Source organism: Phoenix dactylifera, chromosome 5 (genome assembly GCF_009389715.1).
Source record: "Phoenix dactylifera cultivar Barhee BC4 chromosome 5, palm_55x_up_171113_PBpolish2nd_filt_p, whole genome shotgun sequence".
Lineage (NCBI taxonomy): Eukaryota > Viridiplantae > Streptophyta > Magnoliopsida > Arecales > Arecaceae > Phoenix > Phoenix dactylifera.
Window position 1 is genome coordinate 2,998,232 of NC_052396.1, and position 11,942 is coordinate 3,010,173.

At 36.8% G+C, this 11,942-nt stretch overlaps 1 protein-coding gene across 4 annotated transcripts; it reads right to left on the reverse strand.

The window, feature by feature from the left end:
* Nucleotides 1-3,390: 3,390 nt before the first annotated feature.
* On the reverse strand, nt 3,391-10,746 carry LOC103704627 (mitochondrial pyruvate carrier 4-like). Of its 4 annotated transcripts, XM_008787986.4 has the most exons (8): nt 10,604-10,738; nt 8,278-8,349; nt 8,095-8,170; nt 7,880-7,989; nt 6,515-6,613; nt 6,334-6,386; nt 4,624-4,697; nt 3,391-3,738 (listed from the first exon to the last, which is right to left on the reverse strand). In XM_008787986.4, the coding sequence occupies exons 4-8, from the start codon at nt 7,932-7,934 to the stop codon at nt 3,693-3,695; spliced, it is 327 nt and encodes a 108-aa protein (XP_008786208.1). In that variant the 5' UTR covers nt 7,935-7,989; nt 8,095-8,170; nt 8,278-8,349; nt 10,604-10,738; the 3' UTR covers nt 3,391-3,692. The 4 variants fall into 4 exon arrangements, with proteins under 4 accessions (XP_008786208.1, XP_008786206.1, XP_017697678.1 ...); XM_008787984.4 differs by having other exon boundaries at nt 8,095-8,349; XM_017842189.3 differs by having other exon boundaries at nt 8,095-8,301; nt 10,604-10,695.
* Between the last annotated feature and the right edge of the window lie 1,196 nt (nt 10,747-11,942).

Below are 11,942 nucleotides of genomic sequence, written 5' to 3' on the forward strand. Positions count from 1 at the left end.
GAGTCGGGATATAAGCTAAGCTTGAAAATGTTTGGACTGGAGTTGGGCTTAAATATAGAGCCCATTTCTTTTTTGAGCCGGGTTTGGATATATTATTGGTTCGACCCGAACTCGAGCCTAGATAAGATCTGAAATTGAATCAAAATTCAGGTCCAAAATCCATCCCGGTTCGGTTCCAAAATGGGTCCATCCTCCTCATGCTCATCTCGTCCTATTAGGCAAAATGGGTATGTCTAGCCTGCTTTGGTTCCAAAGAGTCCTGACTCCTGAAGCAAAATAGATCTGTCCTCCTAGTTTGCTGGGCTCTTCTTCCCTCGAAGAGTCCTGATTCCTAATCAAAACTCATCTAGGGTTCACCGTTCTCAACTTCTGCTCTCTGTGCCTCCACTGCCACTCCAATCCATAAAGTTCGTCCCTCACTACTAGTTGTCAGTCCAAAAAAAGGTGAAGTCGAGCCTCTTACCATCGGCAAACTGCGGTTCCATTGAAGTACCCTTTCATCTTTATTCTCATTTGGTTTTTCTATTGCTCTATCATCATGATGGGCCTGGCTCGGCTATCCTCTAGCCTCTCCGCTGCCACCGCCTCCTTGAGTAGCACCAATGGCAGCATCATATTGTTCTTGCTGTCGCTGAACTTTCTGAACTATTATTGCTCTGCCTTCATCGCAATGCCCCTCTGGTACTTGAGCCGGAGCCAAGCCAGCTAGTTCTCGAAGGTGGGGTAGGCGATGGCGGATGCCGGAGGTGTCATTGCTAGCCTGAAGCCTGAAAAAATATTTCAAGTCAGGATCATATAGAGGTGTAGTTCGGCCTAGCTCGTCCTATTTCAAACCCTACACGTAGGACAGATGGAGATTGGATGAGGCTAGCCGTGTGATTTGTGGTTAATTCCCTCAAGGTTGTTTTTTTTCTTCTGAATTTTATGTTGAGTCATTGGGCCTGGCCACCTTGACTAACCTATTCTCTCTCTCTCTTTCTCTCTCCCCCCTTTTTCTCATTATTTTTTTAAAATAAATTACTCGTCTCTTTCGCTGGCCACCTTGCGCTCGATCGCTTAAATGATACAATACGATTCTAATGTTTTTTTGTTCCTTTGGAGGCAAAGTATCGGAAGGCGTGGCCTTGCAGCGCTTCAAGCTTCGAGGTGGGAAACATCTACCCACTTTCCTCTTCTTACTTTCAATATGCTCCAATGATCTGATCTAATCTCATTCTTAACGGAAAAGAAATTTCTTGGCAGTGTCAAGGATGCCCTCGGTAATGGTGTAAAGAGGCGCGTGTTTGGATGCAGTGGAACCACGGCTCTGTTGCCGTTTAGTTTAAGGTCCATAGGGGAATCCGAATCTCATTTTACGCCATTGATGGCTTCGTTGACTGCTTAGGCAAAATGAGAAGCACGCGACATTTGTTCTATAAATCAAATAAATTACGCAGGGCTGAAAAACTAGTGCCCAGAAAGATTTTCTTTGAGTTAAGAAAGGAATCAGCATAGCTTGTTTCCTCAATCACATTTGTTTCAAGTTCGTTCTTTGAGCTAATTCCAACTTTATATCATGAAAAGCTGACTTGTCTATAGAACCAAATCTCATATTATATTAATTGAGTCCTTTGAAAAAGAACAAGGTTGTCTTTTGATGCAACTGATGTTAATATATTTCGTGAAGTAATAATGGTGATGCGAAGAATATTTACCTACTCTGAATTAAAAAGAAGCTTTGTACTTGAAGGGGTAAGAAAAAACAGAACATGGAGTGGTCCATGTAAATCAGAATCTAGATCGACAAATTCATCTCAAACCAGCTTAACATTAGATTTCAATCTTAGGTTGCTAAAACAAGTTATCGACAAAGGTTCACTATATCTGATTTTGACTTAATATTAGCCTACTGCGACGACTGCTTCGAGACACAAAATTGATCAATCAACTTGTAATTTTACTGAAGTTATGATTGCATCGCCAAATCCATGGTTCCTAGGAAATGAATGTTGAATTATGATCGAAAAATAGGATCTCTATTTATGACATGCTTGACAAAAGTTTTGAAAAACTATACATCTGTATGTTTTCGCACCTTCTAAAACTCACCGGATGATCAAGTGTAATTGTGGCACAATCATCTTTACCATTTACGAGCAATTAACCTGGAGAAAATACTAAAAGGCTTCCCCACAGTCATCACCTATCACCTATGGCAGTGCAAATGGAAAGCCATCAAATATCAGAGAAAACCACAACCATGAAGGGTGCGAGGGAACACTGAGGAAGTAGGTGTGCCTAACATATATAAGTATCAAGAGACACATGAAATCCTTCAGGCTTGTATATGATAACAGCGCTTAAACCCAAACTTAACTTTGGAGCTGAAATCAGTCCCATATATATTACCGAGACGAACCAACCTACTTTATCCCAGAGGCAGAAGACCTCATCTGCAAACCAAAGTCTTCATATTTTTCCACGAACAAAAATGGAGCTGGAAAGGACTACTTATCCAACCGTTGGTTGAGACCTGAGTCTTGACTCGGAAAAGAAGACAATGCAGTGGGCCTGGCTGCCTCTTCTTTTCTGGCAGGCTGGGGCCCGGCCATTTTGGGCCGGAGGCCTCTCTGTTTCCTTTTGTTTTCTTTCCCCACTTCTTCCTCTTACCCTTCGCTTCCCTTTCCCCTCTTCTTGGCGGTCCCTTGGACACCATTTATCATCATTTCGTGGTCTCAATCAAACGGTGGTGACAACGGTCACTGTCGTGTAGATGATCTCTCTACAAATCCCTTCATAAATTCGCCACTAACTGCAATGTTATTTTCCAAAACTTTAATAGCCACACGAAACGGCTGTTTTTTTTTTTGCTTAAGAAAAGGAAAAAGGAGAGAGAAAGAATAAACGCCTCCATAATAATAGCGAAAAGATATGGGGCCAGAAGTTTTTCCAAGTTGTAAGACAAGCCCACCACCGCATAGCAACCTTCATTGGGCCTCCACCCCACCAGGAGAATATTCGATGCGGACAAAAATAACCATGTGTTGGACACCCCGGCCGATTTTACTCATATTCTCTCCACCTGTGGGCCGGCTCGGTTATCCCTATAAGCTACATCACACCTGGTACCACCGAGACTATTGGCGGACCAATAAGCCCTCCCAAACTCCGTATCCAAGTAGAAAACATCCAATCTCCACAATTTAATCGACGTCCGAACGTTTCGAACTTGGAACCACTTAATTGGAAGTAAGATCCAGTTTGCTAAACAGCTATGTTTTCGAATAAAAGACTTAAAAGTCTAATGATCTTACCTTTTTTTTTTTTTTTTTTTTTGAAGAAATAGTAACAGGCATTTTCAACTAACCGGATGGTTTGAACCGCAGTAACTTTCGGCCGGTTCTCATTCAATTCCAGATCAAACACGGAAAGAATGCTTAATAGCTTTCACTGTAAGTACAGGCCAAGAGCACAAAGCAGATCGTGAATGAGAGCAGCCAGATTGAAACAAACACCAACACCAAACTACTGCTCATAATGAAAAGGCAGGGCATTATTGCAGGTATTTTTTCATCCTTCCATGTACTTGAGAAACAAAAAGTATTTTGTTGAATTCGAACCATAAAACATGACAAACTCCACTAGCACTTTGGTGTTGTTCCTATTTAAAAAGGTTCGATCCATGACTTGCAAGGTCCGAAATGATAATTTTTTTATTCTTTTGCAGGTACTTCTTGCACCTCAGAATACTGATCATGCCTGAAAAGTAATAGTGGATGTGAGAGTATCAGTTTCCACACTCAAAGGAACACTTGAAAGATATAAAAAATTTCTGACAGGCATAGGCAAATAGCAAGTCTGCAAATTTCAGTTTAGTTGCACTTAGTACTACAGTAACAGAAAAATATGGATTTGCCGAGTGATAAGCAAGGAAGGAACAAATCGAATAGAAATGAACATGTTATTGTTCAGTTTGCACGCTCATAATCCACGATGCCGGAAGATATTTAGTAGTAGAGATGTATTAGGAGTGGTATATGGCAAATTAACTAGGTTCCATGTCATGAAAAGCAGCATTCATATAATATATCTTGGTAATAGGATGCTCTGAGAATATTTACTATACAGGCCCAATCTTTTTAATGAACCAGCAAAGATGTCAATCAATGATTCTCAATATGAACAATGGAGGAGCATTTTTTGTTTTCCAGCTACTTGGGATTCCCAACTACTCATAGTGGTGATGGGAAAAAGATTGGTTCTTTTGCTTTGTTCTTGAAAATAAACACTATACATCATTAGACACTATGTAAAGTTGAAAACTAAAGCCAGATTATCAAATTGCAGCCTTCAAGTTATTGTTACATTATATTCAATACAATAATCTTTAATTAAAACTGTAATTAAGTTCTCAACTTAGGGACCCTTCTAACTACAATGATATCAGGATCATAAGCACAAATGTGAACGATTATGTTAACATTTTTACAAGGTAATGTAGAGCTATAATTGTCCACTGCTTATATAATAGACTTGGTTGGTAAAAAGGTCTTGTGAAAAATACAAATCTTGTTATACTTCATATTTATAACAGGCATTAACCATTTATAAAACAAATTGTAGTGAAACCAAAATTTAGCATACCGAATTTTACGAAAAAGTTGATAAAGGCCTGTCCCAGCCATTGCAACATTTACGCTGAAAAGATTCCAGTTTTTCTGAAATATTACAAAGTCAAACCAAGAGAATAAGATCAGTAGCAAGTAATGGCACAAGGATCCTCTTGATAGAAAAGCCAGCAGGCATAATACGTAAAACTTTTTCTTTTTGTAGCAGCAAATAATATTATCAGGTAAAAATGGATAAATTCCGGAAGAGCATAGCTTCTTAGCTAAGTTCATTATGTTAGAACACGCCCGCTGATTAACATAACTAAGTTGTTCGATTTCTTTCAATATAAAATAGTTGCCTGAATACCAAAATGGGTCAATAGTTTTCTCAGAATTTCCTGCATATACAAGACCATGAGCTTAATTCTATGTTCATCAGATGAAGCAAACAGCAATTATAGCCATAACCAATAAGCTAGTCCTAACTACTACTTAGGTTTTAAAAATCCTTCTTCATTAATCTTTCCTATCAAAGATAAAAAGTTTACATCTTTTTCCCTTCTCATTCTTATAGATAAGCCTTTTGAGGCTATCAAATGATGCCTTTACATAATAAATACATCATCTCCTTTGAAAAGTGATAATCTTAACCCTTAAGGTGCCATTGGAGGGTTAGGAATGCGGGATCTCGACAACATTTTGTCCATAATGAGCACCATTTGTGTCTTTTCTTTATTTTTGAATAAATAGTCAGTGCAATAGATACTTCAAATAACCAGCTATTGAAAGCCCTGGGTTGGTGTACTGACTTGGTAAAGTTTTAGCATATTTATGCCACTTGAAACCACTAATCAGATAGCCACAGCAACAATAAGTTGCCCTTATAATACCAAGGCACAATGGAGATTGGCAAACCACAAAGTAGCAATTCTAATGAGCTTCTAAGAAATCCTTATATAGTTAAAATGCTGTGTCTATATAAAAGTTAAACTATTTAGATAGATAGGTCAGTGAAGGGTTGAACACTGACAATCAAACTTCTAAGTAGAGCTGATCAAAATCCGGGCCGGGCTTTACAGCAGAAATTAGACCCGATGGCTATGCCCAGGCCAGGCCCGGCCTGACTGTCGGGCTTAAATTTTTGTCTAGGCCCGACCCGACTTTATAAATCTGGTTTTAGGCCCGTCTAGCCCGGCCCGACCCAATAGGCCCGACCCGACAGGCCTGATTTTTTCTTTGTTTGGAATCTGAAAATGGGCCAGAATGGCCCGACCAGGCCCGGCCCGATTTTTTTAGTCGGGCCGCTTTTCTTGCCCAAGCCCGACCCATGGGCCTTTTTTTAATACCCAAGCCCGAAAAATTCTGGACCGGGCTGGGCGGGCCAGAAGGCCCGTGATCAGCTCTACTTCTAAGCAAACAATTACTATAATAAAAAAACTAACAACAACAGAAATTGGTTAGTTACATGCATATGGTTAAGAAAATAAAGAACTAACAATAGATATCTTGAAGCTACAACCTCTTAAAAGACACAGGAAGTTAAGAAAAAAAAAAGGGGTCTCACTCCACAAGGCTCCCGCATGGGGAAAGTCGGATGTACATAGCCTTACCTCTCTGCATACAAAAAGGTTGTTTCTATATTTCGAACCCAAAAACCCAGGTCACAATGGAACAACTTTAAAAGACATGAGAAGTATAAGACAATTCTGAAATAATGACTAAAGATCCTCTATGGAAGACTTACTGGTGTGATTACTGTGCTGTAACGTGACCAGATGAGCCCAGTGCAAGTAACAGCTGGACAGCCAAAAAACGGAGACAAATGTTCAGCCTCAAAAATCACCTTGAGGAAAGCAAAAGAAAAGCAAGGCTATTCCAAATGATTTAATGTGTCAAAATTTGTTTTAACATCAGGATCCACATACCAATTTGCTGAGGGTAGGAAATTTTTTCAGGTGGCTTGGTGAAGTCAGCAACATTTGCAATGCTTATACCCCATTTAAAAGTTGGGGCCCAGAAATGAACTGTAGTTAAGAAACATGTTACAGTTGTGAATGATAAACATAAACGTATGCAAGTTAATCAGAGACAAAGATCTAAGAAAATAGTTACAAAAACAAGAAGAGAAACTTCATACGAATCTTTCTACTTAACTTGCAATCATATCTACATATCAAGCTCTCTATCAGTGTTCCAGGTTATATGTAATTTCACAAAAAAGGATAAGAAAAGAGAAGGTTTAAAACAATTGTTTTTTTAATGAGTTAAATTTGGTGTCTATGAAACTTACTGAAAAGAGTGTGAGATAACAATAATAGTTGTATTTCTTGCTAGGACGATGCAGTTGCTTAACAGTTTATGTTGTTGTCGACAACTACATCTAGAGTCTATTTATTTTCTTCAACAACTACAGCATAATTTAGTGGATGAAGAAATTTTCTACAAGCAGTAATTAGATCAAAGTTATCAGGAGTTTTCTCCCCCAGAATATGTGATTCCAAAATTCTTTCTTTGCTCATTTTAAACTGAAGTACTGAACTTCATGAAAAATTTGATATCCAATATGTGATTCCAAATTTGTGCCTCTGCCACAAATTTGATATCCAATAAACCAGAATCTGAAACATTTCTCCCTACTAAACTGAAATAATATTATAATTTTCAGAATAATCACCACATTGTTGAAAACAAAATATTGTCTACAGTTACATATGTTGCTCTTAGTTCAAACATCCCAACAGTTACTTCCTTGAAGTACAAGAAGAAAAGTCAGATGGGAAACTAGATTTCCTATCACCAGTTTAAAATAGATGCACATTCTTCCCAATATCCCGCACATAAGATGCAGGGAAATTATATGAAAAATAAACATCAAGAATTTCTAAATTCATAATAACATATAAATGAAAAATAGATACACCTGAGTCCGAGAATCCACATGCTAAATCAGGAAACTCTTCCCTCATCTAGCAAATCCCACTGTATATTCTCGATCATATCCATAGGCCTAGGTCAATACATGTTTGGTAATCAATTTTTCATAATTCTCCAAACTAACTAAAATGTTTCCTGTGGTAACCCAAGCGAATAAGAAACAGAATATCTTATAAGAAATTATCATCCACAAAACAGACTGATATCAAGATGCAATTGAATTTGATTTGAAGAGTTAAAACCAAACACCATCATAGGAGGAGAATTGGATTTTTTTTAAAAAGAAGCATCATTAATAGGAGTAGAATGGGATCAAACAACAGAGAGAGGGAAAAGGGGAGGGGAAAAGGACAAACTGGTTTTAGGGCCAGCTGGGTGGTTCCATAGAGCTTGAATTTTTGATGATGCCATCTCAACCACGTGATTTTTCTTACACTTCTTTCTCGTTCCTCAATTTCCTTCCAGCCTGAAAGGAAAGCCCAACAGAGAAACATGGTTTAGCATAATAAACAATAAAGAAAAACATAAATGCTAAAGAAAGCCAATAAAAGTTGTGCAAAAAGATCAGAACCTGGACCAGAAATAAAGGAGGGGCACACTTGCTCCTTGCTCTTAATAGTTTGTGAAATACATATGGCACTGGATTTCTAGCATAGAGATATTGGTTTGGCAAACACTTCACTCCAAACTTCTCTTAATACCTCAAACATAGCGCTTCAGGCAAACAGGAATAAAGTAGCTGGTTTGCTCTCACCTCACATGTCTCCTTTCCTCAGCTCTAGTAATGCAAATAAACCGATGCCAGTATTGACCATCAATTGGCTTTCTGATTTTTAAAACTTTCAATTAGACACATTTTGAAAAGCAATGATTTCATAGGAGCTCATATTCATGTTCAGTTTGAAATGCAGAAATAAAATCATCTGAAAGCGAAAAGAAAGATATTACTAAGAAAATAATGATTGGATGAGTGAAAAACCATTTCATGGGCTGCATGGCACAGAAAAATTGCAATTCTTATTGCATAAAAATTACTAACATTTGCAAATATAAAAGGACTATCTAGTCTAACGTAAATTTTGTGAAAAACCTTAAGTCTAAATAGTAAGGGTGTCCACTTCAAACACTATTTTGGTTAGCAAGACATTTGAATCACTTTGCACTTAGTATTTTCATAAGGACATTGGAGAGAACCTAAATGTTTAATTAGTGCCTATCAGAGGATCAGAATATTCATACTGAAAGCCCTTCACAGGCTAATCATATATCTTTGATGAAGAACCTCAAACTATAAGGGGCGTATTCATGTTGCCAGGTTAGACGGAAAAATTCTGCTGTTCCAATGCGATGATGAGGATTGGAGTAAAAATGTCAAAATACTCATCAACCCTCTTTTCTCCAAGCAGGTCATCGAATTTGATAATCCCAAGCTATCAGTTCCAGCTTTATGCTTTAGGGCAAGTTATGTTGTGATGTACCATTTTATAAATTCCATAGTCCTATAAGACTACCAATATGCAGAGTGTGTATATCATGTAATAGCTCATACAACACTACATCAGCGCACATCATAGCATAGCATAACAATGCGCTATGGTATAGGTCTGCATCTATCAAAATTGTTAGAACTTAACATGCCCATTTGAAAATCAATATACCATCCAGATAGGTTTAAACAACTTGTGTTTCCCCTAAATCATTTCAAGAGTGTTGTCAAAGCAAAGTTAAGCCATATTAATGCAGTCAGACACAGAAAAACTTTGAAACAGGGATCATTTGAAGATTCGAAGAGGTAAGGTAAGCATGTGGTTAAACAAAGTTCAATTTTTTTTAAATAAATCGAGCATGTGATGGCTTTATTGCTTCAAATTGATGTGAACTTCTAATTCTAAGGAACCAAGATCAACAATCAACTGCTAATCATGAATCTCCTATCTGCTTTAATAAAATGATAAGAACATTTAATTGTTCTACTAGATCTTTCATAATGTGTTGGAGTTCTCAACAATATCCTTTTAACATTTCAATGGTTTTTCTTTGTCAGTTTTGGCTAAAAACTACAGTGAAATCTAAATAACATCAATTACTATTAGAAAAAAACAATAAAAAAGACAGGAAAAAATAACTTGGACATTATTTAAGGAAGATCATATTGTTGAGGGTCTCTTTCATCCTCCTAAAGAACATGAAAGGTCCAAAAAGTTCTTTTATTTTATCAGGTGGTGAACGAAGTCTACTAAAACTTAAGATTCCAGATATTCCTGACCAGGTCATGTACATGAAATCACGATAGACAATTTAACTTGCACCGTGGAGTTCTCAACTTTTCTTGGCTATTATAAGCTTGTCACCAAGCAAATTAAAGCAAACAGGTTAAAAAATGAGCTCGTCTCTACCCTTCTTTTACTTGTTACGAAAACTGCAATCCACTATGGCTGCTAAATAATCTTGGATTGTTCTCTGCTCCAAGATCGTCTTATTCTTTGATAGTGGACATCTCTTGCATCGGGAAAACCGCTAACATCGTCATCTCCCTCAAATTCAATTTTTTCGCATACAAACATAAACATGGAGGTTGATTACCACTTCATTCAATATCTTTTATGTCTCGAAAAACAATCAAAAGCTGTTACTACTGCAGTCGACCTGAGAACAGGATCCCAAATTAATCAGCACGCTCTACATTTCCCTTATCTTAAAAAAATCGCTTTGACTACAGTTTTTCGAAATCTGGGTTAGTTCCAGACATTAGATTGCTCGTAACTCTTGGAAACTTCCATAGAACCACCGGTACTTCAAGCTGAAAAGCCTACATCAAAACTTAATTCACATCTTGAATCAACGGAACCAGAAGGAAATTACCATATCACGCAAGAAGTTTCAGCAATTCACATGAATCTCTCCAAGATTTCTTGATGCACAAAAGGGTATTATGATTAATCATTTTGGATTGGAAAAAAGAAGGAAATCAGATAAAAATAGGGCTTGACTAGGTTTCAGGAGATCAGATTCAGCTACGAAAAAACCCTAAATCGCCGTTAAGGGGCAGAGAGAGAGAGAGAGAGAGAGAGAGATCTGACCTCTCGTCGGAGGCGACGGCGTGGGACCTTCTCCGCCCCGGAGTTACTGGTCGGCTACGATTGGGGCCGGACGAAAGGGAGCACGAGACCATTTCTTCCCACGGTTCGGATTAGCTAGGGTTAACGCGACGGGGCGAGAAATTTCACCAAACGTCTTCGATACCATATGGCACGAGATGATTGGTAGGGTATTTGCTTTCGTATTTTAAGCACCCAATCGCCTCGTGAGTTTTGGAAACGGAGTTTTAATATGACTGCCGTTTTATCGGTTTCGGTCAGAATAATAATTTACTTTTAGTAAGTATTTCAAGTTAAAATTTATGCTTTATATTTTAAAGCAATGATGTTATTATTATATTATTTTATGAAAATAGAAATAAGTTGTGTGAGTAGGAAACCCTTTACTATAAATTAACCAAATTCTAACATCATTTAAGATTTGAATCTAGAATCATAGAAAAAACATTTAACTAAAATTATAAAAATTATTAATATATTTAGTGTAAAAAAAGAAGAAATAAACGTAATAAAATATAAATTCTCTAACCTAATTTACAACCTCTCCATCATTGTTTGAAAGCTTTCAATCAAACGTTTATATAAGGATTAGTTATAGTAAATCTGCAAACACACTAAAAATCGATCCAGTAAAATTGTATTATAGATTACATCCTAGCTTCTACCATGAATGATCATAAGCTATCTCAAAAGGCAAGTCACTGAGAGAAAGCAAAATAAAAAATTGTGTAACCAAATGAATTTGAGGCTTTATATTATATGATCGTTTTCTTTCTAAATTAGATTATAAGAATTTTAATCCAAAACAAAATAAAATAAACTTCCTCCTCCTAAATAAATAAAACTCTTAAGATTTGAGATTTTCTAATTACGTTCTTTAGCCTTCCAAGTTAGCAACTCCACCCAGATATAGATATATATAGAGATATATATATATATATATATATATATATATATATATATATATATATATATATATATATATATATATATCAAATAAAAACAATGGATACAACAATCGTGGACAATCTATGAAAAAAAAAAATAAAGTCTTATGTTACTATATCCCATTTTTATTCTGTGCATTGGCTTTCTCAATTTTATTCTACGCATTGGTCTTCATCAGAAGTTCGGCATGGCAATCTATCGTTGCAAGAAGTAGTCACAGGTTGCGTCACCCTCTCTCTTTCTTCTTTTTCTTTCTTCCTCCCTTCTTTCTTTCTATTTTTTTAATTAATAAAAACAATATTTTATATAATTCTAATACAAGTACATTCTGTCAATAAAAAAAATAAAAAAAATAAGAAAGGAGGAATGTTCT

What these genes read in the sequence shown, in the direction of transcription:
- LOC103704627 (XM_008787985.4), bottom strand. Translation starts at nt 7,934, where the DNA reads ATGGCATCATCAAAAATTCAAGCTCTATGGAACCACCCAGCTGGCCCT. An exon ending in TTCCTACCCTCAGCAAATTG is followed by an intron (nt 6,387 to 6,514) that starts GTATGTGGATCC and finishes TTGGCTGTCCAG; the next exon opens with CTGTTACTTGCACTGGGCTC. An exon ending in ACAGCACAGTAATCACACCA is followed by an intron (nt 4,698 to 6,333) that starts GTAAGTCTTCCA and finishes GTAATATTTCAG; the next exon opens with AAAAACTGGAATCTTTTCAG.